The 24717-nt window shown below is 54.8% G+C and overlaps 7 protein-coding genes across 7 annotated transcripts; 3 read left to right on the top strand and 4 right to left on the bottom strand.

The window, feature by feature from the left end:
• Window positions 1–13: 13 nt before the first annotated feature.
• Window positions 14–2396, bottom strand: GUITHDRAFT_159665 (hypothetical protein). The gene is made up of 6 exons (XM_005832803.1): window positions 904–2396; window positions 749–805; window positions 661–704; window positions 509–557; window positions 381–443; window positions 14–319 (listed from the first exon to the last, which is right to left on the bottom strand). The coding sequence occupies exons 1-6, from the start codon at window positions 2290–2292 to the stop codon at window positions 203–205; spliced, it is 1719 nt and encodes a 572-aa protein (XP_005832860.1). The 5' UTR covers window positions 2293–2396; the 3' UTR covers window positions 14–202.
• A 5427-nt stretch (window positions 2397–7823) lies between these two features.
• On the top strand, window positions 7824–9036 carry GUITHDRAFT_159664 (hypothetical protein; the record flags this gene model as incomplete). Its single annotated transcript, XM_005832802.1, has 3 exons — window positions 7824–8075; window positions 8132–8754; window positions 9021–9036. Exons 1-3 carry the CDS (start codon window positions 8028–8030, stop codon window positions 9034–9036), a joined length of 687 nt encoding a protein of 228 aa, XP_005832859.1. The 5' UTR covers window positions 7824–8027.
• A 2243-nt stretch (window positions 9037–11279) lies between these two features.
• GUITHDRAFT_152590 (hypothetical protein) lies at window positions 11280–11830 on the top strand. Its single transcript, XM_005832801.1, has 3 exons — window positions 11280–11383; window positions 11562–11666; window positions 11717–11830. Exons 1-3 carry the CDS (start codon window positions 11315–11317, stop codon window positions 11762–11764), a joined length of 222 nt encoding a protein of 73 aa, XP_005832858.1. The 5' UTR covers window positions 11280–11314; the 3' UTR covers window positions 11765–11830.
• Window positions 11822–15527, bottom strand: GUITHDRAFT_163159 (hypothetical protein; the record flags this gene model as incomplete). Its single annotated transcript, XM_005832800.1, has 19 exons — window positions 15450–15527; window positions 15333–15402; window positions 15150–15229; window positions 14896–15009; window positions 14775–14848; window positions 14587–14628; window positions 14447–14540; window positions 14158–14235; window positions 14042–14102; window positions 13764–13879; window positions 13470–13517; window positions 13211–13253; window positions 12900–12980; window positions 12672–12715; window positions 12535–12595; window positions 12349–12422; window positions 12124–12204; window positions 11935–11981; window positions 11822–11876 (listed from the first exon to the last, which is right to left on the bottom strand). The coding sequence occupies exons 1-19, from the start codon at window positions 15462–15464 to the stop codon at window positions 11822–11824; spliced, it is 1278 nt and encodes a 425-aa protein (XP_005832857.1). The 5' UTR covers window positions 15465–15527.
• A 1421-nt stretch (window positions 15528–16948) lies between these two features.
• Window positions 16949–18320, bottom strand: GUITHDRAFT_108328 (hypothetical protein; the record flags this gene model as incomplete). The annotated part of the gene is made up of 7 exons (XM_005832799.1): window positions 16949–16998; window positions 17044–17128; window positions 17248–17275; window positions 17325–17375; window positions 17426–17469; window positions 17518–17583; window positions 17631–18320. The coding sequence occupies 7 exons, from the start codon at window positions 18318–18320 to the stop codon at window positions 16949–16951; spliced, it is 1014 nt and encodes a 337-aa protein (XP_005832856.1).
• Window positions 18321–20041: 1721 nt separating this feature from the next.
• GUITHDRAFT_71007 (hypothetical protein) lies at window positions 20042–22714 on the top strand (the record flags this gene model as incomplete). Its single annotated transcript, XM_005832798.1, has 10 exons — window positions 20042–20104; window positions 20340–20412; window positions 20466–20541; window positions 20595–20770; window positions 20817–20871; window positions 20918–21149; window positions 21197–21280; window positions 21331–21873; window positions 21929–22201; window positions 22250–22714. The coding sequence occupies 10 exons, from the start codon at window positions 20042–20044 to the stop codon at window positions 22712–22714; spliced, it is 2040 nt and encodes a 679-aa protein (XP_005832855.1).
• Window positions 22715–22753: 39 nt separating this feature from the next.
• Window positions 22754–24034, bottom strand: GUITHDRAFT_163157 (hypothetical protein). Its single transcript, XM_005832797.1, has 7 exons — window positions 23866–24034; window positions 23639–23716; window positions 23440–23547; window positions 23256–23345; window positions 23058–23142; window positions 22906–22979; window positions 22754–22863 (listed from the first exon to the last, which is right to left on the bottom strand). Exons 1-7 carry the CDS (start codon window positions 24022–24024, stop codon window positions 22798–22800), a joined length of 660 nt encoding a protein of 219 aa, XP_005832854.1. The 5' UTR covers window positions 24025–24034; the 3' UTR covers window positions 22754–22797.
• Between the last annotated feature and the right edge of the window lie 683 nt (window positions 24035–24717).

Raw genomic sequence — 24717 nt, 5'->3', positions numbered from 1 at the left:
ATCTTCTTTCAATGAAAATCTAATGTGACTGAGTCTCAAAAGTACTCTCCTCTTCGTCCTTCCCCTCCTAATCCTCCGTTTCTCGACCTCCTCTCCTTCTCAGGCCTCAAAATTCAAACGCGAGAGATTCGCAGAGTCCCAGGAGGCAGGAAGACGCCTCCCTCACCGACGAGCATCGACTAGTCTGCTGCTCCCCGTCCCTCTAGTTCTCAAACGGGAGAGGGTTGATGAAGGGGGGCGACTGCTTCGCCTGCTTGAACACTTCCACATACCTCTGGGCGCTCTTCTCCCAGCTGAAGTCCTGCTGCATGCAGCGAACCTGCGAAACGAGCGATTGATACCAGCTCGAGAGAGAGAGCAAGCGAAAATTGCAAACTTACCACCATTTTGCTCCAGCTGTCCTTGAAGTTGCGGTATGTGTTGAGAGCGTTCCAGAGGCCAAACTGAAGGAGACAGGTGAGATCAGAGGAAGGAGGGAGGGAGGGAGAGAGGGAGGGAAACATCTCACCTGCAGCCCTGCAGAGTCCGCCCTCTCGAACTTCCATCCAGTCCCATACCTTCACGCCCCATCATCAGTAACCATTTCTGCCCAGCTCCGCTCTCCAGCTCCCCCGCCCCTCCCCCCATCTCCCTCCCTCCCTCCCTCCCTCCTGTCCTTACCCGGTGTCTGTGTCCTGGAAAGGATTGTACTGGATCACAGAGTCCTGAATGCCGTCAGGCTACGCGTGGAAGGGAGAGAGGAGCCAACCTTGAGACCTCCTGTGGCATGCACCACTGGGACGGTGCCGTAGCGCTGGGCATACATCTAGGAGGCGTCAGCTCAACTCGCAAAATGAGGAAGAAGGAGATAAAGGAGGGAGAGCTTGTGAACTAGAGGAGAGGAGGGGAGGAAGGAGGAGATACCTGGGGGAGGCCACACGGCTCGTAGCGAGAGGGCATCAGGAGGATGTCAGCACCGGCGATGATCTTGTGCTCCCACTCGGACGTGAACCCGACGTAGCCCACGACCTTGCCCTTGTTCTCAGCCTCTGCCCTCCGGAGGAAGTTGGCATATCTCTCCTCTCCGCTGCCCATCATCACGAGCTGCACGTCGCCTGTGACGCCCTTGGGGTCCCGGGAGATGAGCCAGGGGAAGATCTCTTCGATCAAGTCGACACCCTTCTGGGGGGCAAGGCGCCCGATGAAGCACACGAGCGGGACGTCCTTCCTGACCTGCAGCCCGAGCTCTCTCTGCAGCAGCTCCTTGGCCTTCGCCTTGCCCGCGGGCTCTGCGGCCGAGAAGCTGATGCCCTTGGGAATGAGGAACTTGTCGTTGCTCGGGTCCCACTCGTCCATGTCGATGCCGTTGAGGATCCCGACGGTGTCAGAGAAGCGGAAGCGAGTGACTTCATGCATCCCCCAGGCTCCCTCGAGGGTCATGATCTCATCGCAGTAGGATGGAGCGACTGTGCAGACCTTGTCTGACATCTCGATGCCTCCCTTGAGCAGCTTGATCGACTCTCCCTTGTCCAAGGCGTGTGCTCGCTGCTCCTCCGGATACACCCAGAAGTACTTGTCGTAGTACGCGTTGTCGCGCAACCCAAAGTCGCAGAAGGAGAAAGGAGGAGCCTCAGAGTAGGGAGGATTGGGGAAAGGCCCTTGGTATCCCATGTTGTGAATGTCGAAAACGCATCTGGCCTTGGAGTAAACCTTATACCTCCTGTAGTGGCTCGACAAGATCAAGGGCACGAAACCAGCCTGCCAGTCGTTCGCAAGGAAGACCACATCCTCCCCGTAGGGAACTCCTCCACAAGGAACCACCAGCGGAGCCTCCAGTGACGCCCATGCGAACAGTGCGAAGCGGAACAAGTTGTCTCCATAGTCCATCCCGCCTTCACCATACATTCCCTTGCGCTCAAACGAACCGTGCTTCACAAACACGTGGTCCACTCCTTTATCCTTGCCAACCTGCTCGTACTTGTGGCAGTACTCAACCGTGTGGCCGGTGTCCCACAGCCCGAACGTCCGCTTGACCCCCGTCGGCTCGGCCCCCTCATACGCACGGTACATGGGCGCTACCGTCATCACGCGATGACCGAGCTTCGCCAGCGCCACTCCCAACTTGTCCGCCACGTCTGCGAGACCGCCGGACTTTGAGTAGGGGCTGATCTCCGAGGACACGATGATGACGTTGAGGCGTTCGCCCTCAGGCAGGAGGGTCTCGGGGATCGTGGGCGCCACCTCCTCCTCCTCATGGACGGGAGCAGGCACTTCCTCTGCTGAGATCTTCCCAGCCTTCTCTCCCGTGAGCATGACATCGTTCAGGCACGAGTAGCTGTTGGTCCTCTGGAAGCCTCCCAGGGGCTTCACAAGGCGCACTCCTCCTGCATCGGGAGCTGTCGTCTCAGTGCCTCCACGAAGGTTCAACGTTCGTCCAAGCGGCAGGAGATGCAGCAAGCGCCCTCTTCTCATTCGAGCAGCATGAAAGGGTCTTGGTTCGGACGCTGAAAGTATCATGCCGGCTCCAGCGAGCAGGCAGAGGACGGATAGGATCCTCATATCTATTCTATTCCTGCCAGCAGACGAGACCTGCACCCCATGTCAGAGGCCATGCCCTCGGAAAGATGCTAGGATGCAGCTTATTCAACACAGGGATAAAGATAAGGGGGACATGTAAGGAGCAGGGATAGAGGTGCAAGCAAGTCGCACCATTGCGGAAACAATACATGGTACACGAACATCTTCGAAATCAAAGAAAGATGACATTGATCACGACTTCTCTTCTCTCACCTTGTAACCACCTTCTCCTCTTCAGCGAGGGCGACCGCCTATCAGGGGGGGGCGTAGATGGAGGAGGGTATTTATAAGGAGGATAAGAAAGAGATATCGGGGTTGGGATGATGCAACAAGTGTGGGAGAGAGAGGAGGAGGAGGAGAAGGCGCAGGAGGAGGGAGGAGGGGCAAGTTGGGCAGGAGCAGGCAGAAGAATGTTCTAGACCGCCTTCGCCATGCCTGCAGGGCAGCGGCGACTGTGACGGATGAGCAGTAGGAAGGGGGGGTGGCAATATTTGAAATTGTGTAAGAATTATTTGAAATCACTCCATGTTTTTGAAAGCACAATTTGGTTGAATAGGATACATTTTCGATGAAATATCTGAAAATGGCATGGGTGTTGTACCCCCAGTGAAAAATCCTTCTCTCAGCCCCCGAGGTAGGGCGTAATTTTCTTTCTCGATCGCAATCGAACTAAACCATCATGGTAACTGAGTTCGCCGGCCCGGGCCCCGGGACACTGCCCGGGGCGCGGCGGCTCAGGCTGGCAGCGGCAGTCACCGGGCGCGGCACGCGGCTACGGTCTCGGACCGCCGTTCACTTGAACCCGCCGCTGTCCCTGTCCAGCGGGCCCGGGGGTACGGTAAACTTCCGAGTCGCCTTTCGGTCTCTGATGATTCGGATCCGATCGGCGGCTCCAGTGACCGTCGGGCGCCGGCCGCCGGGCCCGGGCCCCGCGGGCCCGGGCCGGGGGGCCCGGCGCCGGGAGGCGGGCACGCGGCCGCCCGGCCCGCCCGGGAGTCACGTTCCGATGTTCAACGGTCCGATGGTGACACACACTGAGTGGCCGCGCGGCGCCGGGCGCGCCCGGCTCGCCGGGAGCCGACTCGCGAGTCGCCCGCCGGCCCGGGCGGCCGGGCCACGCCGTGCCACGGTGGCACGGTGCCGCGGCAGGTCACCATGACCGGTGATCATGTGACTGTCAGTGCGGCCACACCGACCGTACGGTTCACCATAGCCGCGGTTGCTTTTCCGGCCGGGCGCTCATAGGAAAAATTGGCAAGATTTTTTTTTTTCGAAGGGCCTGAGGGGTCCCTTCATTTCATGCCATGTGGGAGTACCCTACTTTGAGAAGGCGTGTAGGAGGGTACTCGCTCTTTGAAAAATCGTTGCTGCGCAGGGCCAAAGGAGGGTAGGGTGATTTGAATTTGGTTGCTTGGACACCTCACCACGCCAAACCAAAGTAAAAGTACGAATTTTAGATGTATCTGTGGTACCAACTTAATATTGCAGCGTTTATATGGTACAAAATGAGGGCCAAACTGGTCGGAACTTCGACTTCCGAGAACCCCTCTGTTTGACTTTCATCGGGGGGTGGGGTGGGTATGGAGCATCCTCAACTACCCACCTTTGAAAGAGTTTGAAACTCTGTGATAGGGGGTGGGGGGTAGCCCCCTTTTCTCATTCCCCAAGCCCCCTCTCCCTGGACGAGCAAGAGGCGATGAAATGGTGCCTTCCTGACTCGCGAGGATGAACCTTGATATTGAGAGACTTCGAATCCAACCCAACTGAGATAGGAATGAGATGAAGATCTCATATCATACCTGTTAGAGATGATCGAGCTTCTTTCTCAACTCTGCAGGTGGGGCCAAGGTTTGAATCATTCATCGTGTACTGGAATATGCACCCTAGGTTCAAACAATCCGCGAGTGTACTTGAAAATATTCTTCGAAGACAAGATGAAATTTTCATGAACAGGTAAGCAACTAATGATAGATTCACCATTGAACAGAATCAACTCTGATTCACCCTTCTTTCAAATTGCTGTAGGTTGCACGTTGAGCTCAAATGCATGATTTGTGAGAAATTTGTATTCGGCTGTACCTTAGGCGACTTTTCTGTCTAGATATGTGTTCTCATGTCATCACTCACTTTCAATTTTTCTAGTCTTACGGTCAGGATTCATGCACCTCACTTTTCTATAGAGAAAGCTTTACATGCTCAACCGTTCAATGATGCATGAAGAGACGTTTTCACAAAGGATTTCTTTACCTGCCAGGATAGATGACTTTGAATCATCGTTGTTGATCATGAATCACTATATCCATGATCAAGTGCATTGACAATTGCATTTCCATGTTTCATGACGTTGGATGATTTTTCTGCACTGCAACTTCTTCCTCTGTCATGACATTTCCACAACGCTGCAGAAACCTAGTTAGAAATGAAACAATGTGCAGATGAATCTGATATCAATAAATGAGATGTTCTTCGAATCAATCCTGCCTTGTTTGGACAGTTCGCAATGCTACCATGCAAAAGTAGAGTTCTTGTCGCATTTGGCTCTACAGAGGGGTGCCTTGTTCAACAGAGCAAGCACTCGATGATTGTAAACGAACCACAAACACTGTGAATCAATAAACAGAATTCCACATTCAGGTGATCATATCTTTATTACAAGCGTGTCAATCTGGGTAAAAGCACAACCGACCTCCTTGTAATCCTGACGACGTTCCATCTTTTGCCTGGCGAAGGTATTTCTGTGTTAACCAAGAAGCATGTGACATGTATCCACATCATAAATGCTGTACGGCCTGGAATATCAGCATCTTCAAAGTGCTCGTGTTTGCTGTGACCGTATCATCTGCTTGGCAGCGGCTCATTGATGAACACACGATCTGATGCAAGTTCACACCAGTAATATTTAGATGATGCATCATGTGATCAAATGGCATAGACCTTGGTGATTTGCAACATGTTTCATCGTTCTAACACATCCTTGAAAACCGGATGAAGAATCCTTCACGAACCGGTGGACTTGCTTGTTATCATTCGATAGTGCTGTGGATCATCGTGGTTTCAAGCAATCGAGCAGCTCACTGCTAAAATGCACTGTATTTCTTGCGAGCCTATCAGCCATCATCGTGAAGACATGTGTTCTTGAGCTCACTGGTGACTGTACGGCTTTTGAACAATCCAGTCACCGTCGGATGATGATTCCCTGTCGTCTTGTGTGTAATCTCCATCCATCTACTCCAACTCAGTTTCCCTGTCATGCATCGCAGATAGCTTAGGGTATTTCACAACCCGGTTTCGATTGCAACGTATCCCTGTGATGGTGATTTTCACTTGTATTATTGATGCTCTTCGCTCACCAAACGATTTTTCGTGAGATTCACGCACCGTACGAAGCACTCCTCAAGGATCATCATCTCTACACCTCAGTAATCTCCCATGAGGATGTTCGGTGAACATCTGATGTCTGCACACGCTGCCGCGGGCTCGCTGTTTGCGAGCCATGGTTAGGGCAGTACAGAGCGGTGCGACGTGCCCCGAACAAGGGGAGGCTCATGGCGTGTAGGGAGGTCGTTCAAACTTGTTTATAAAACTGTACCATAAGAAGGCTCTACAAATTAGTTAGTAGACGACCCCATGATCGCACTGCAACTTCTGGGGTGCAGCCCTTCTTCTCTGTTTATACTCAACCATTCCACAATACAGTTTAAAATATCTTTTTGGAAAACAACATCAGAGTTATAAACCTGAAATTTGGACCCTGTTTCTATCCTCAGAGACGCCACCCCCCAATCCACATAGAAAGCAGAACAACCCCCTCACGGGAAAACATACAGCCCAAAGCAGAAAAAGCAAAATGTCAACGCTATGCGGCGGCCCGGCCGCTAGTGAGGCTGGCGCCGTGACCGGGTCCCGGGCCGGCCGCGCCGCGCCGCCCGGGAGGGCCGGCCCGGGCCGCCGGCCCGGCGGCGCCGGGCCCGCCGCAGCCTTCAAGCGGCCTTACCGGCGGTGGCCGCACCCGGCCGTGACCGTCCCGGCGCGCCGCCGGGCGCGGGGGGCCCGGGGGCCCGGCCAGGCGGCTGGCATGCGGCCTGTCCGATCACCGTGACGGCGGCACACTGAGGGACGCCGCCGAGGCTACTCTGGTCCGGCGGGAGGCTCCGAGGCCCAGGCTCACTGCCCGGCCGGGGCCGGGTCACGTCGATCCTTCAAGTTTTGGTATTTGGCGCTGTCTTTTCAAATCCACTAATTGCATAACTGAGGGGAGCTTGATCCAATAAGTTTACTACCCCACCGCTATCGCCTAGGACAACGGGGAGGTGGGGTAGGTCCATCGCTCCCGTGACCCCACCTGTGTCCAAAAGGTAAATTAGGGGTGGGGGTGGGAACATGACATTGGTAGAAAAGGTACCCCTACCTACCCTTATTAAAGTACAGGGGGTGGGATCGTAGGAGGGGGGCGAACGAGGGGGTACATGAAGGGGGTGGTTTTGAAAGACCTCGGTCGGGTACTTTCCTTGTTTGGAGGGGTAATGTCCCAAGGGGGTGGTCGTGGGGGACAGCAGTAGGGAGGTGAAGGGTAGGGGGTGGGGATGGTAAATGTACCGGTATCGTCATGAAGCAATTGTACCCTTTATAGTATGAAGGGGTACTTGTGACTGTAGGGTGGTTGAAGGAAACGAGGGGGTGGGGTAGCAACGCCGGGGGATTGAAAACTTGGTACAAAAGCAGGGGTGGGGTGTGGTGAGGGCAAAGACGTGGGGTGGTGGAACAGGAAAGGAGAGGGTGGGTTCAGAAGTAGGGTGGCAGCAGGGAATTGAGGTAGGGTGGGGAATTTTGAGGGAAAACTGTTATGGCGGCACTAGGTGAAGGATGTGATGATGGTAGTGAGGGCGAAGGAAGAGATGGACCAAAGAAGATCATGCAATGAATGAGAGGACAATAATGATGGCATGTTGGTGGCATGCTGATATGGTGCTCTTGTACAGAGCGCTTCAATGTTGTCATGCCAGCAGCCGAATGCGTGTTAGAATTTTGAAAGTGACAAGGAGATGCCGGTAGAATCTGCACAGATTGGAATAAATATGTAGTGCGGAATCAAGACGTTGATGGAAAAGGTTCCCGAGACAGTTGCCCTACGAAAATCTCAGTGAGGAATGGGATACTGGCACTGCAACCATACCTGCTAGCAGTTTGCTCGCGTTTTTGACGTTGTTGCAGGTCTATTTGGGTTTGGCTGGCGAAGTTTGGTGGACAACGGGAGGATGGCGATATTAGATTGGGGGGGATGGCAACGGAGGGTTGGAGTAGCCCCGCGAGGCGGCTGCTCAATATTGTTGAGCAACCATTGGGCGGATCAGAAGAGCATAGAATAGAGGAAGTTGGATGCATATCCACACCTGTCTCTTGTTACAAGACCAGCTGAAGAGAGCAAACTATCGCATACATTTCCTTGAGCTCCCTGGGATAATCGGCTGAACATGCAAAGGCCCCAATCCACCAGGGATGATTTCGATTTCCTCCGGAAGGTGAAGCACCTGTGTCCGCCCTCCCCATGGTAGACTTGACCATGTTCTTCCTCTAGGTGGGCAGAGGAGCATCCAGTGTTGTCTTCAAGGCACGCAGGAAAGCGGACAACCGAGTTTACTGCGTCAAGGAGATCGACATGTCAGCGGTGGTACCTGAGGAGGAGGAGCAGGCCCTGCTGGAGGTGCAGCTGCTTGCTTCCTTCGAGCATCCTTACGTGATCCGCTACTACGACTCCTTCCTCGATGATGAGATCCTGCACATTGTGATGGAGTGGGCAGAGCATGGCACCTTGTCGGACAGGATCAAGAGCGAAGAGGGAAAGGTGATGAAGGAGATTCAGATCTGGAAGTGGACGCTCCAGATAACGGTGGGGCTGAACCACATGCACGAGAAGAAGGTGCTGCATCGCGACCTCAAGTCAGCGAATGTCTTCATCACTGCCAACGGGGACGCGAAGATCGGAGACCTTGGGGTGTCGAGGATGCTTAACAACACCCAGGAGATGGCGCACACGATGGTGGGGACGCCCTACTACCTGAGCCCTGAGCTGTGCGAGGGAAGCCCGTACAACGTCAAGTCGGACGTGTGGGCGCTGGGATGCGTGATCTTCGAGATGTGCACGGGAGGAGGGCTTCCATTCCAGGCGAGCAACCAGGGGGCCCTCATCCTCCGCATCCTGTCGGAGCAGCAAGAGCCGCTGCCGTCGCGGTTTTCTCCTGACCTGATGGACCTGGTGAACCGCTGCTTGATCAAGGCACCGCAGAGGAGGCCGGACACGCGGGACATCCTGGCTCGCAATGATGTGGTAGCGAAGGCCAAGAGGTTCAACATCACGCTGCCCCAGTCAGCCCGCAGCTCGGAGGGGCAGCAGGACGGTCCAGGGGGAGGAGGGGCGACAGTGGGGGCAACTGACTTCCAGCTACACATTTCGAGACTGCAGTCAGCTCCTGCTGCCTCTAACGCACACGATAGAGGACATGCGCATGCGGGGTGAGAGGCGTCTAAGAGGAAGGAGAAGATTTGATGTTGCGCATGCAGGTGTGAGACAAAGCATGAGGGAGGGACCAACACAGATGTCCTACAGGTGGGGAGACGGAGAGGAAGGAGGGTCACTATCTCACTTGCTACCTGCTCAGATCTCAGGAGAGATGCCCCCTGTGCATTACACGAGGTAGCGAGTGGAGGGAAGGGAGGAGGACACTGAAGCAGACTGCAACAGCTCGCCGGCGATGGATGCCAAGCATCAGTCACGGGCAGGGGAAGTTGACGATGTTGCATCGGACTTGAAGAAGATGAACGTAAAATCTAAGAATGTCAACATGAAAGGAAACGCGAAAGCCGGGTGAGATGTCACCGACAGATTTCCAACACCCGAGTCAGATTTTGCTGCACCCTTGCCCTCCTCTCCTTCTCTTCCTTCCCGTCGTTTTCTCCTTCTCGTCTTGATCCTTCCTTCTCTTCGTGCCTCTCCTCCCTCACCATCCTGCACAATCTCGTCTGACGTGAGGCTTCAGAACTCGAAGGCGGCTTGAGATATCAAACTCACTTCCACAGCTCAACATCCTCACTGGTGGGCTGACACTGGAAAGCCTGCGCCATCTCTTCTCATGGCAGATGTGTCTGCAGGAAGAGACGCGGACGGAGGGGATCTGTTTGAAGACTGCTTGGACGTGGAGGCCAGGGAGGTGGACGGGAGGTCTCAAGCAGCAAGAGCACGGGGAAGAGGGCTGCCGCCTGGTTTGAGACTTTTGAGGAGTCAGCCGGGCGTGACGAGGTTGCGGCAGGGCCTGCGAGGAGGATAAGCTCGCTCGTGAGGGAGAAGGTGAGGAAGAGGATGGTTGTGCGGCGGTCAAACTGACCTCGTTCGCCTGCCCAACAGCAAGTCTTGGGGACCGGCTCTCAAGTTTCATCGCGAGAAAGCGAGACTGGTGGTGAGATGATCCGCCACGGGGTGTGCAAGTCCAGCTGGCCCCCTGACCTCCTCTCAGCTTGGCAGGACAGTTACAACCCGCGGGAAGCTGCTATGGGGAAGAATCGACCAGTGTCGCGGCACTCGAGGTCCGTAGTTTGCCTTGCGACCTCAGCCAGTGATGCTCGAGCAGGCGGCCAGTAGACTTCAACACCCCGATCAAGAAGGTAGAGAAGGGCGGGAGGAGGGAAGGGGGGCGATGAGGAACAAGGAAAGAAGACATGAGAAGAGGATTGGATGAAGATGAGCGAGAGTAGATGGAGGGTGATTGTTGCGGCTGACGTGTGTCCTTTTGTACAGAAGAACATCGCGTCTTGTACATCACCCGCTAGTTTCCACTTCTTCAACCCGGAGCGAGGAGGTGAAAGCAAGAAAGCCTGTCTGTCCTTGCTGGCTTGACTTAGCTGCTGCTCCAGGTGACGACATGTTCAACGTGGCGGCGCCGAGCCCCTGCTCCCGACTTGTATTGCCCCTTGTGCTCCTTTGCCTTGAACTTCCTCCCCTCCTGCCTCCTTTCCTCAACGTGATTAGTCCAATAGGTGCTCGAGAAATTTGGAAGCAGAGACGACAGGTCGACTTTTCTTTGCCCTCCTCGAGACCTCCCCGCTCTCCTCCTTCCCCTCCGCTGCTTCTCTCTAGCTCTGACGTCATCACAGTGGGATTGGGCTGCGTTCTCCGGAGCGAGAAGCTGCTAACTCCAAGGTTCCCCATCCTGTACTCCGCAACTGATTGTTTCTTCCTCCTGTCCCCCCTCCCTTACGCTTCAGATCGCTCCTGGTGCAATTCCGTCTGTTCCCTCCACTCCCCTCCTCCCTCCATCTCCTTCTCCCTGCCTCCTTTTGTCTTCCCTTACCCGGCCTTGATCCAGGGCCTCTACTTCGACGAGGTCCGGCGAATCCCCAGCGACAAGTCGAGCGAGGGAGAAGCAGCAGGGGACTGGAAGACGAAGCAGGTGAAAGCCGTGGGGATGAGGCTGAGAGGAGCGAGCGAGTGCGGGAAGGGAGGGAGGGGGAGGGAGGGGAGAGGCTGGGGGAAGCCTGGAAGGAAGCAAGAAGGAGCGGGTGGAATTTCGGCAGGAGGGAGGAGGGGGAGGAGAAGAAAATGAAACTCACGCATGAAGCGACAGGACGAGCTCGACAGCTTCGTCAACAGCACATTCCAGAGGGCAAACCTGACCCGTCCGATCGAAGGTAAGCTGCTTCCAGCTGGAACCCGAGCTGATGCTCAGCTGGAGATGAGCGAGATCTGGAGGAGGAGGATCAGCTCAGCATGCTGCACATGGGGGCAGGGCGAAACATCAGCGTCTCCTCCTTCAGCAACCCGCACAACGACATCCAGGTAGCTCGCAGACCAGCGGCCTGCCCCCCACATTCCTCTCCTCTCCTCTCGCATCCTTGTTGCGTCCCCTTGCCCCTCCCTCTCCTTGCTCCCCCTCCCTTCATATTCGCTCCCGCCTGCTGCTCACCTTGTTTCCCCTCCCACTTCTTACTCTCCTCCTCTCCTGATCACTTCGCAGGGTGCGGTAGGACGCTTTCGTCCTCCTGGTCAGAGAATGGGCGTCGGGCTGGTGCTGCGGCGGGATGGGAAGGGGGCAGGGCGGCAAGCGAACCCGGACCTGCATGTGAGTAGAGCGAACTTCCATTTTGTACGGTGAAGGAGATTCGCTGGTAGGTGTCTGGAGGAGGCTGGAAGACTGACGCGGCAAGGATGCGGAACTGAAAGCAGGGGGTTGTGAATAGCAGAGCAGGAGCACGAGGTGTAAATTAATTAACGTAATTAGAGGCCCTGGGCAAGGAAAGTCGGTTGCTGGGTGATAGCGCAGACTCGCTGCCTGGAGGTGGCAAGGAGTGGCGAGTCAGAAGGAGAGGAAGGGGGGGGGAGAGACTTACCAAGTCCTTCCCTTGGGGTTCAGGCGCCTCGTGCCAGAGCTGATCAACTGAAGGTGAAGGTGAACGATCAGAAAGATAGAGAAAGAAGACGAAGCAGCAGCAGCAGCAGCAGCAGCAGCAGCAGCAGCAGCAGCAGCAGCAGCAGCAGCAGCAGCAGCAGCAGCAGCAGCAGGTGAGTCTGTCAATTACCCGCATGGGGATGTAGACAGTCCTGCTGTTGACGAGCCCTACGGTGAAGCCGGTGAAACCCGCGAAGGCTCCGTGAACACCCTGCGGGTCCAGTGAGGATACAAGAGAGAAGGAGGAGAGGGGAGCGGCAAGGGGGGGGGGGGGGAGGAAGGAGCAGAGGAGGGAGGGACGGAAGCAAGGGGATGTTGAGAAGCAGAGAGGAAGAGGAGGGAGGGAGTCAGAGACTTGAGAGCCGAGCAGAGAGCAGTAGATGGAGTCGCTGACGTTAGCAGGGACACTTCGAACCATGTAGGAAGGGTCTACTCAGAGAGTCAGAGGGTGAAGATGGAGGAGGTGGAGGGAGGGAGGAAGGGGGGAGGAGGAGAAACAATAGCAAGGAAGGAGGAAACAGGAAGGAGATAGACGAATCACCGATGTACTTGACGGAGATCTCGATGCTCTCGTTGTCTCCTCCACTCTCACGATCAGGATGCTGCAACAAGCGATGAGTCACTGAGGGGTCAGGGTAAAAAGCAGCAGCAGCAGCAGCAGCAGCAGCAGCAGCAAACCTTCATGGCTTCTTTCACTGCTTCACGGAACCACTTGCCGACATCTTTGCACACAAACGTGAGGCAGGGGGTCAAGGAGGAGAAGGAGGAGGAACAGAAACAGAGGGAGGAAGTGACGAAGAGGGGAGGAGCGCCGATGCGGTGGGAGCGGGGGAGAGGGTGGGCGGGGGGGGGGGGGCGCAAGCAGGAGGAGGGGTGGAGGGGAGGGGGGGAGATGGGATAACAAACCTTCACTGATTGACTTGGTCCCTTGCATCCCTACCGACTCATCTGACTGACTTTTGACTTCCTTGCTGGAGGAGGAGGAGGCTGCTCGGTCAATCTCAATGGATAGCAAGAAAACCAACCAAGGGAAGAAGGAAGGAAGAGGAAGGGAGGGAGCAGCTGGACGGGCAGGAGGAGTAGGAAAGAGACAGGGGCAAGAGGAGCAGCAGGAGGAGCAGCAGGAGCAGGAGGAGCAGGAGGAGCAGCAGGAGCAGCAGGAGCAGCAGGAGCAGCAGGAGGATTGAAATTTGAGAGCAAAGGCTCGGCTGACTCACATCGAATTTGAGTTCCTTCCGCAATCGCAATCACTGCATGGCCCTGCACCCGCGGAATCAGAATCGTCTCCGTCCCCTCAATCACCCATCCTCCCCCTCCCTCCCTGTCTCCTCCCTTTCACCTCCCACCTTCCCCCTTCCCCTTCATCTTCTCTCTTTCCCCCACTTTCCTCCCACCCCATCCTTCTCATGCCTTTGCTTCCCCTTCCCTTCCCTTCCCCTTTCATCGTCATTCTTTCTCTTTCCCCCTCCTGCTTACCTGAGCCTTCAACAGCTTGCGGATGTGCGACCAGAGGCCGTGGGGTCCCTGAACACCAGCTGAGCAAGATAGTGTATGGAGGAGGGAGGAAAAGGAGATGAAGGACGAGTGGGCATACGGAAGTAGGAACGAGGTACGAGGTACACAGACGAGGCGGCGGTGGTGGCAGTAGCAGCAGCAGCAGCAGCGGCAGCAGCACCAGCACCAGCACCAGCACCAGCACCAGCACCAGCACCAGCACCAGCACCAGCACCAGCAGCAGGAGGAGGAGGAGGAGCAGCAGCAGCAGCAGACCTCGAGGTCGAAGTCAATCTCGGGGATGAGACAGACGTCGACGTCTCGTGAGCCAAACGTGGCGTGAGCCGTGAGGTAACCGGAGCTCCTGCCCATGAGCTTCACGATCCCAACACCTACCATGAGGATAAGATTGTGATGAGCAGGAGAGCAGCAGATGATTAAGGAAGGATTGAGATAGAGGGATTGAGGTGCAAGAGAGAGCGAGTAGAGGTGGAGTGCTTGAATGAGCTAGCAGATTCAATGCTTCCCCCTCCTCCTCCTCCTCCTCCTCTCACCGTTGGATGTCGAGAGCGCTTCTGTCTTTGCGCTTTTGATGGCATTGATGGCCTCCTGGACCTGCAGCTGGTGTCAAGGAGGGGAGGAAGGAAGGGGGGCAGCAGGGGAGGGGAACCGCAGTGTCAAAGCCGAAGGAGCGATCGATGACGCAGATGTCGTTGTCGATAGTCTTGGGGATGCCAATGATGGAAACCTGGAGGGAGTGAGACGAGGGAGGACGAGGGGACGAAGGGGAGAGGAGAAGAGGGGAGGAGTGACGAGAGGACTAAATGGAAGAGAAAGAGGAGAGGGAAGAGTATGCGAGAGGGCTAAGGGGGAAAAGGGAAATATGGTGCAAGGGAAGGGCGTTCAACAACAGCTCGACAGTATAACGTTTGAGCTTCAAAACCCCCAGCGTCTCTTACCTTGAGTTTCCTCTCTCTCGCCTCCTCCAAGAGCTTCAACGCGGCCGCGTGAGTCCCGTCCCCCCCGATCACATACAGCTGGTCCAACTTGATCCTGCTCCCCTGCCTCAGGCTCCCTCCCCGCAAGTCAGTTGAGACACCTTTCTATCGCATCCACGATCTTTTCGCAATCGAATCCTCCCCTGCAGAATCTCGTCAGATCCTCCTCACCCTCCTCACCCTCTTCCTCACCCTCCTCACCCTTCTCACCCTCCTCCTCACCCTCCTCTCCCTCCCCGTCCCCTTCTCCCTCCCCGTCCTCCTCCTTTTCCTCTTCATCCTCTGCAACCTGTTCGATCCAAGGATGGTCCCTCCCAGGTTGTGAATATCTCGTACGGAGGAGGGCGTCAAGACCACAGGAGGCTGGGAAGAGGCTTCAGCAGGGCAGCGGTCAGAGCGCGTCCTGCTACCTGCAACGAGGGATCGAGAAACCCTTTGAACCCTCCTCGTATCCCCAGCACGTTCCCCTCCTTCACCCCGTACTGCCTGCTAGCCGTCATGACGATCTCTTGGATGACGGTGTTCTGCCCGCCCCGTCACTCTCCACTCTCCAACTCCTCTCCCTCCAACTCCTCTCCCTCCAACTCCTCTCCCTCCTCTCCCTCCTCTCCCTCCTCTCCCTCCTCTCCCTCCCGCTCCTCTACCCTCCTCCTCCGCTTCTCACAAGACCAGGACAAAGTCCACCGCAGGTCACTATGCCGATCCTCGTCTCGGAACCCAAGAAGGCGATCTTAGCTCGCGGCCCTGCAAGGACTGTGAGGGTCCGCGGAGTAAGGAGCAGGAGCAGGAGCAGGAGCAGGAGCAGGAGCAGGAGCAGGAGCAGGAGCAGGAGCAGGAGCAGGAGGACCTGCTCGCACAAAGGCGAAGCAATCTCCTCCCTCCTGGTCCGGCTTCAAGACAACCTTCTCGAGGATGATCTGACCAACAATGTGAGCGGAAGGGGAGGAGGAAGAGGAGAAACAACGTCGCTGTCCGACATGAACTCGACGTTCTGGAGGGGGTTGTCGTAGCAAGTCTCTGCAGCATGATCCACTTTGCAAACATCGAGGGTCAGCACTTGCCCCAGCTGCCAGTCACCGTCAGAGGCCTCGAGCCACAGCTCGTCTGCTCCCGAGCAACTCACGTGAAACCCCGAGTCATGGTAGGAGACTTCCTGAGAGGTCTCGTTCTTGCTCATCATCGTTGACCCTGACGGCAGCAAGATCAGTGGGACTCCTTGACAGGGTTTGAGCGACAGCTCCCTCCTCTCACCGCTGCGCATGAGCCCGAGAACTTTGCTGCAGCACCAAAGAAAGGCGTTAGAAGATCGTCCTCGGTCCGTCAAGTTTCAGTGTGCCTCCATGTGTTTCTACGACCTCTGGATGCATCTTATTGCTCTCCGAACGTCCTTCCTTCTTCCTTGTGTTACAGTCGCCCATTCTGCATTCTTTCAAACTTCCTTCCCTCAACTTTTCTCGTAACATTTCCCTCCTTCTCTTCCTTTCCCTCTTGTCTCCCTCCCCTCTCCCTCCCCTCTCCTCCTCTTCCGTACCTGCCCTGTTGCATTTTCAAGTTGCGGCTCCTGGGGAGCTGTGGGGGAGGGCGACTCAGCCTGATCGGACCGGCGTACGGGCCGGGCCCGCGGCGCCGGGCCCCGGCGGGGCGCCCGGGCCGCTGAGCCGAGTCTGAGCCTTCCAAGTTCACCGCAGTACCGTACTGTCGGACTGCCAGTGGCATGGCAAGTCACTGAGTTGCCGCCGGGTGGCCGCCGCTGCCGGCGTGAGGCCGGCCGCCCATTGAGGGAGCTTTCAAATTGCCGCAAGTTTCATTAAACGGTTAGCACTGATGATTGGCGTCCGTGCCGTGCCACGGGCCCTCCGGAGCCGGGAGGCTTGGAAGAGGCTCGGAACTTCGGAACTTGGCCCAGTGGGGGAACTTCCAAGCCTTAAAAGCCTTCGGAAAGCGGCGGCCCAATGTGAGCCTCAGGGGGCCCGGCCGGACAGTGCCAGGATCCCGGGCGGTCGGGGCCCGGCGGGCCCGGGGGGGGGGGGGGCAAGGATCAAACCGTGAACCGTTGAACAGGCGGCCGCAGGCCAGGTTGGATTAAAAACGAATTCCAGTGTAGTGAAGAGTAAAATCATAGCATCGCCAGACTCAGAGGAACCGTCACAGGCTGGTGGCCAAACCATTAGCCACCGTCACAGCTGAGCTTCGTCGGTCTCGCCGGCAGTGTCACATGGCATGATTCTGCCGCTCAGGCCAGGCCAGCAAAGCAATCAAAAAGTTGAACTGGCCCCAGGCTGATCCTAGCTATGACTGAATGGTGGAGACCTGAACCATTAACCGCCTAAACTTCTCCTATCGCCATGCTGCTGTTACTCCGGGCGGACGGTACCGCTTGAGGTTCTTCTGATCTGATTCTAATTTGCCGGGTGGCTCTGAAGCCCTTCGAGGCTCCCTTGCCGTTGTGAGGAGCAGAACCAATCAATTAGCTCTGAGCTGCTGACCTGCAGGCATCCAGTAGTTGAGGTTCTCTGCGAAGGCGTGAGATTGACGAGGGCAGCACCCGACAGACTCACTGCAGGCGGTTGCGATCAGCAGGTGAGTCGGACTGCATTCGACGCAGTTGACAGGTCCTTGATGGATGTCTTTGCAGACCATGACCTGCTCGCAGAGTTCAGAAGACGTGAAGGCATCTGCTCCACATGACTGAACGCATGTAGGAGCACAGGCACGAAGGGGAGACGTTGATAGATGGAACACGCGTCTGGCTGTATACTGACCTCGTTGGATAGCACCTTCTGATTATCTCTGCGAGGAAAAGACGTCACAATTCCAGCTAAGGAGACAGGAAGCGTACGGATCGAAGACAAACTTCCATATCCGCAGGCCGCCCTCCGCTACATTTTCTCTGTCAATGAAAGTGAGGTCAATCGAGGAAGGCTGGGAGCAGCGAGTCACTGCCTGCTATTCTCGCTGGTGCCGGCAACAATGTATCGACAGTCCTGACCATGAAAGTTTCAGCGCCAAAACCTCGAGTCGCAGGGAGCGACCGGTGTCATGCAGGCGTCGGTTATCTCCACGAAGGGCTCCGAAGGATGAAACTCGACATGATTACCCTGCGCCAGACGCGTCAACGAATCTGATGACGCTTTCTCTCACTCACTGTAAACGAATCCACGACAGCGATCGTATCGCTCCCTCCGGCCAGTAGGAGGTACTTGCCGTCGGAGCTGAACTTCATTGAACGGGCGCTGAAGGCGCACTTCAAATCAGTGCTGAAGGTGCTGAAGGGACCCTTGTCGTATTCTGTGGTGGAGTAGAGGTTGATCATAGAATTCATCGTCACAGCAAACACAAGCCCCTTGTCATCGAACGCAACGTTGGGCCTTGCGGACATCACAGGAAGCCGGAGCATCCCCGTGCATGCATCCGATCGAATGTCCCAAAGACGAACTGTAGAATCTGCTGAAGCTGATAAGAACGTATCCCCAGCAGGCGATACATGAAGCCCTATCACGGGCTGCCGATGCCCCTTGTAGTGCCGCAGGTAGCGATTGTCGTGCATGGACCAATACCGAATCGAATGGTCCATTCTGTTGCTGGATGCGCAGAGCACCGCAGAGTTTGCATGTGTGAACCGAACATGTGCGATTCCAAGTTTCTTGGCATACAGAGTTTTCATCAGGCTACCAGTTTCAACGGCATCGTACAACCTCAGACCGGAATCGTTGCTCCCTGAAACAAGAAATCTCCCATCTTTTGAGAAGTCGATGGAAGTAACAGCTGAACCATTTGAGTCCTTGAAGACTCTTACTTGTTGCAAATTGTTGCAAATCTGGTCACTGTATGACATCCTTCCGGATCGCTATGTCCTTGACTAGTGTGCACCAACGACGTACCAACGAGACTTCATACCATGCCTGCCAGTATGTGACTTCATGCAACCCCCCCCCGTCTCAGCAGGAATGTCTCAGCAAAGAGAGCAGAAATCAGGCCTATTCTCCAATCCTCTTCTCTCGTATCTTCTTCTCTTCTCTCTTCTCCTCCTCTCCTCCTCTAGATTCTCATGCCCACAAGTCTGCTGCCTTTAGAAACCTCATCACCCCTCAGTCCCGGGCCCCGGAGCCAAGTAACCCGATGGTGAAAGGCTGCCTACCAGGTATTTACTCAAACACCAGGTCCCCCACGTTCTCCTGTGAAAATGGGGGTCCAAGAGCCAATGTCCGATGGAACCCCCGACTCTTTCTTGACCACCCCCAACCCCCCCTTGCCCCAATCGTAAGAAAGACTACCCCATATTCTTCCAAAGTTGCCGACATAAGTCACGGGGTGGGGTATCTAGTCCTCCCCCCTCACTGATCGTACTCAAGGTCGAAATCTTCTCTATTCCTCTACGATCTGAAATACGTACCAATGCGTCCCTCCATCCTTGAACCCCTCCCCATGTGTACCCCACCTACACGTTGCCCTTGATGACCACCTCACGTACCACACGTAACCCCAAGCAGACCTACCCCACCTCACTTACCCTCTCCGTACCCCTTCAACACAAATTGTACCCCTTCGGCTTGGGCGGCCATCTACACAACTTTCCCCTTCCCGATGACAGGGACCACCCCCACCCACCAATGTGAAGTTCTCCTTGAATTACCACCCCTTCAGCTTTCAACATTATGATACCACCTACCCCTTGGGTTTCAGTTAGTTGTACCCTTGTCATGAAACTACTAATAATAAAAGACTGTATGAGGTCCTACGGGACAACCATTTGAAAGCGAACGACAAGGCGAGAGTAATATAAAAGGCTCTTTACACCCATTGTAAGAACTGGAATTAAGGGGGTAGGGGTAAATCGTATGCCTGGTCGATCGACCACCTGTGCAAGAAGCTTCATTGGAGTTTCCCAGACGTGGGGTACAATAGCGAAGGGGGGGGTGGGGGTTAACCTGAGGAATGTCAGGACTGGTAGCAGGTGTCACCTTTCAAACGGAACGGAGGGTGAAATTAAGTCAACGGGGGGGTACTGGGTGATCAGGGTGGGGTCCTAGTCACAACCATTCTTTGCTGGAATTGAAGATATGGGTGGGGGTACTAGGAGGGGTGGTAACGTTTCTTTGGGGTTGGTGTATAGACCCAGTAAAGCAGGGCAGCACAAACGGGGGGTAGTGGGGGTATGTTTTGTACCGAGGCATCGAGTACCATGGACATGGGGGTGGGCGTTTCGGGTACAGCTTCGGGGGACGGTTGCTGTTCACTGGGGTAGTAAAGGGGACAAAGGGAGGGTAGGGTGGTGAGCAGCAAAGAGAAAATAAATCATTGGGGGGTGGGGGTGACAAGGGAGGGGGTTACCATCTTTTCTTGTGTATCTGAGTGGGTGGTAAGACAGGGATTAAGGGGGGTGATAGGGGTATGTGGCGTATGTAGTCATGGAGAGGGTGGGGAAAGAAGGGGTATATTAGCTCTGCCGCGGCGAGTGTGGAAGAAGGCATCATGGCGATTCCACGTGTCAGCCGATCTGCCATGGCGCTTGCGTTGCGCGCAGCATCCCGCGTCCAGCACATGAGCGCCAGAAACATGAGCACTGGATGGGATGCTCAGTTCGGCTCCAAGACCTTCACCGGAGCCGTGGCTGACAAGGTGAGCAGGCGGTTCAGTCGTGTCAGGGATGCGGAACCCGTGGGTCGTATCCGATAGTGTGGCGATGGTGTCTCGAGTTGGGGTTGGCGGCTGTGTGCAGTGTGCGAACACACATATGAAAATATGATTGCAAAGAAAAAATGTGTTTGTGATAAATTCTTGCTGTTTTCTGACTGAAAAAAATGAATACATGTCATATTTTTGTTGGATCCTCAAAGTAACTTGCTTTGCGTAGTACTTGAAGAAGCAAGGAGAGTCTGCCGCTCTTCTGGCTGATCCCAAATGGGTTGAGACCAAGGCTGACAAAGGTGTGTCTTGTTCCGTATGGAAGGTCTTCAACAAGTTGATTCCATTCCTTTAGTTGCTGCTGCCGTCATGGAGTGGGGCCGTGACAACGAAGCCAACGTTTACACGCACTGGTTCCAGCCCCTTGGAGCGTACGTCTTGATGTTTGTCACAACTTTCTATCGATCTAATATGTTCAAATCAGCAACGGTGTTAGGCATGGCATGACCGGCCAGGTTCACAACTACTTCTTCACCTTTGGCAAGGACGGCAAGCCCAACTACAAGTTCGATGGAGAGACCATGATAAAGGGTGAGACTGATGGCTCCTCCTACCCCAACGGAGGACTTCGTGCTACGCACACGGCTGGAGGATACACGAGTGAGAAAAGATGTTTGGAATTGCATGATCTGACTGGAGTTTTAAGTCATTGATCCTTCCTCTCCCATCTTCATCAGGGGAGATACTGTCCACATTCCATGGTAAATGAATGCTTGCACTCATTGGGTGAAGCTAAGCTTGCTACAGCATCTTCATCTCGTGGACTGGACATGCTCTCGATGAGAAGACCCCTCTTCTCAGGGCTGAGCAGGCCTTGAACAAGGAAGGAGTTCGCTTCCTCAAGAACCTCGGATACGACGTGTCGGGTGTCCAGAGCAACATCGGTCTTGAGCAGGAGTTCTTCTTGGTCCCTCGCGATGCGTATGCTCGTCGCTTGGATCTGCAGATGACTGGCAGAACTGTTATCGGAAGAATGGCTGTAAGTGTTTCCTCTGTCGCGTCATGTGAGCTGAGTGTTTGTATCAGCCCAGGGGTCAGGAGATGTGCGATCACTACTTTGCTCCTTTGAACCAGCATGCGCTTGAGTGCATCAAGGCCATGCAGGAAGAGGTGAATACTTTACATTTGTGGTAAGCGTCTGTTACTAAATCAATGATCAGGCCTTCCTCCTCGGCATCCCATTGAAGACCCGCCATCGTGAGGTCGCACCAAATCAGTACGAGATGGCTCCATACTTCGGACACTGCACTTCACAGATTGATCAGAACTTGATGGCTATGCAAATCTGTGATGAAGTTGCTGCTCGTTTCGGCTTGGCGTGCCTCTTCCAGGAGAAGCCATTTGCTGGAATCAATGGCTCTGGCAAGCATAACAACTGGTCCTTGGGAACCAAGGAAGGAATCAACTTGCTCAACGCGGCTCAGATCACCAAGGCTAGCGGAAAGAAAGAGATTTTCCCCGTGCTCATGGCCGCGCTCGTCTCTGCGGTTGACAAGCACGGTGACTTGATGCGAAGTGCGATCGCCTCTCCAGGCAACGACTTCCGTCTTGGTGCTTGCGAGGCGCCACCTGCCATCATCTCCACCTACCTTGGAGACTCGCTCACCAAGTTCTTGGACGACTTCCGCAAGGGAACTGCGGACAACTACGCCCCGCCAAAGAAGATGCTCAAGTCTGGTGTCGACATTGTTCCTGACTTCGAGGTGAGATGCCTTACATTGGTCGGACCTGCTGTGGTGCTGATGATCCATGACTCAGGTCCCTGCTGAGGATCGCAACAGAACCTCGCCATTCCCCTACGGTGGTCATCGATTTGAGTTCCGTGCTGTTGGATCTGCTCAGAACGTCTCGTTGGTCAACACTGTTCTCTGCGCCATCACTGCGGATGCTCTCAGAGAGTTCTCCGACAAGATTGAGGCCGGTCAGAAGCCTGTCGATGTTGCTAAGCAGGCTCTCGACCAGCACTGGCGTGTTATCTTCAATGGGAATGGTTATGATCCCACATGGAAGGACGAGGCAAACAAGCGTGGAGTAAGTTTCTTTGTGTGCGCATGGATGAACCTGACCGAGATTTGATAGATCTGGAGAATTGACAACGGCGTTGAGGCCATGGGCAAGCTTACTGACGAGAAGAACGTCAAGTTGTTCGGCGGACTTGGCATCATGAGCAAGGAAGAGCTAGCTGCCCGCAGAGATGTGAACTACGTGCACTATACCGGGATGGTGGAGATGGAGGCCCTCTCCCTCCTTGACATGTTGAGGCAGCAGATCATCCCTGCCATGAAGGAGGCAGCGTTGGACTGCAAGAGCCTTGAGGCTGCTCACCAGGCTGTTCGCAAGGGACTCGACGCGGTCCACCATGAGGAGGATATCGCTAAGAAGGCTCAGCTCGCTCGCACCCTCCGTCTCGAGATCATGGACGAGGCTCGCAAGGCCTGCGATGCTGCCGAGGAGATCTGCCCTGCTCACTTGTGGCCGATCGCCACCTACAAGGAACTCCTCTTCCTCGACCAGAACCAGGATGCTAACGGCGCCACTTTGTAAGGAGTTTGACGCTTCTTCTTCTACGAGTGTGAACACAAATAAACTTTCATATTTGATACGTGCTATTGCTTTGAGCCTTCACTTCACTTGAAGAAATTATTGAAGAATGACTTGTTGCCCTCCTCGCTGGTCGCATCCAACCCTTCCAACTGCATGACGTCACTCTTCTTTCCCGTCCTTCTTCTCCTCACCTGCTTCTTGCCCGTCGACTTCTTCTGCTCCTGACGCTCTCGCTTGGCTCGAGCACGTCGAGCGTCTCGATTCCCTTCCCATGTGTGAGAAGTACAAGCACGGGATAGAGACAAAGGCAATAGAAGCAGAGGGAAGCCAAAGTCAAGGTCACCTGGCTCGGAGGGAATGTTCATGGTGGGTCTGGCAGGTTTCTCCATCTCCTCGATAGCGTCAAGAACGCTCTTCTTCTTCCCTGACTGAGACCACAAGATAAGTCAGAAAGGACAGACAAGGGCAGCTGGGGATGGAGAAGGGGGAGAGAGGAGGAGTGGGTCATGGGGAATGCGAAGGCAGAAGACGCGGATATCACCTCGCTCCTCTCCAGCGCTCTGGCTCTCATTTGTAGCTCACGATACTCTGGGCTGCTCGGGTCCGTGACTCTCTTGATGTACTGTTCGTCCTGGAGGACGGAAGAGAGCGTGAGAGAGACAGAGACAGAGACAGAGAGGAAGGCAATAAGAGCGGATGACGATGAGATTGAATCATGTCTGCACCTTCCAGTTGAGGTAGGTGAGATACCCGACGCCTCCGGTGACAGCAATGCCCATGACGAGAGCGAAGATGGCGAGGACGGAAACAAGAACGTTCTCTGTGCCAGTGATCTGAAGGAGCGAAAGAGAGCGAAACATCAGGCAAGAGGAGCAGAACAGAAGAGAGCCGAGGAGGCAAGGGAGAGAGAGGAGAGGAGGACACCTGCATCAGGAGGTTGGGTGTCTCTCCTGCTGTGACCGGGGTGACAGCTGGCTCAGCGTCCGCGGCGAGAAGAAGCGCCTGCGATGAGGGAGAGAGGAAGTGGACAAGAAAAACGTGGACGGGAAAACGAATCAGTAGGAGGAGGCGATGAAGAGATGGCGGAGGATAGGAGGGCAGGGAGGGCTAAGAGGAGGAAGAGGTAGAGACGAGGAGAAGTAGACGCGTACCTGGTCGCTGGTAGGCAAGAGTACCATCTTCATGCTCTTATGAGAGCAGGCGGAAGTCATTCTCCTTTGTGTCATCGTGCTGAAGCGAATGTGCGACGACGGCAGAAATCCACATGCCGAATTGAGGAGGAGGAAGAGAGCAGCGAGTTTGATCATCATCGCTAAAGCTGCAAGCAACACTCTTGTCATACGAGAAATGTGGACCCCTTCGAAATTCCATCCATCCATCCATCGATCAATCAATCAATCAATCAATCAATCAATCAATCAATCAATCAATCAATCAATCAATCAATCAATCAATCAATCAATCAATCAATCAATCAATCAATCAATCAATCAATCAATCAATCAATCAATCAATCAATCAATCAATCAATCAATCAATCAATCAATCAATCAATCAATCAATCAATCAATCAATCAATCAATCAATCAATCAATCAATCAATCAATCAATCAATCAATCAATCAATCAATCAATCCGGTATTTTTCTTTGCAAGTATCCTGCTTCTATCTCCCCAAGTCATTACAAGGGAAGAGAGAGATCGTCATGAGAATTGCGACGGACGAGGAGCAGCACCACGATCAGGAGTAAAAGCAGGAGCAGCAGTAGGAGGAGCAGCAGTGAAGGAGCAGGAGGATCAAGAGGTTCAGGAGCAGGGTCAAGAAGAGGAGGGTCAGAAGGGTCAGGAGGAGCAGGAGCAGGAGCAGGAGCAGCAGTAGGAGGAGCAGCAGGAGCAGCAGGAGCAGCAGGAGGGTCTTGAGGGGCAGGATGAGCAGGAGCAGGAGCAGGAGCAGGAGCAGGAGCAGGAGCAGGAGGAGCAGGAGCAGGGCGGACAAGAGCGATC

The sequence above is a fragment of the Guillardia theta genome (genome assembly GCF_000315625.1).
Source record: "Guillardia theta CCMP2712 unplaced genomic scaffold GUITHscaffold_33, whole genome shotgun sequence".
Taxonomy (NCBI): domain Eukaryota; class Cryptophyceae; order Pyrenomonadales; family Geminigeraceae; genus Guillardia; species Guillardia theta.
The sequence above is the reverse complement of the archived record's forward strand: the minus strand, read 5'-3'. Positions and strand labels throughout refer to the sequence as shown.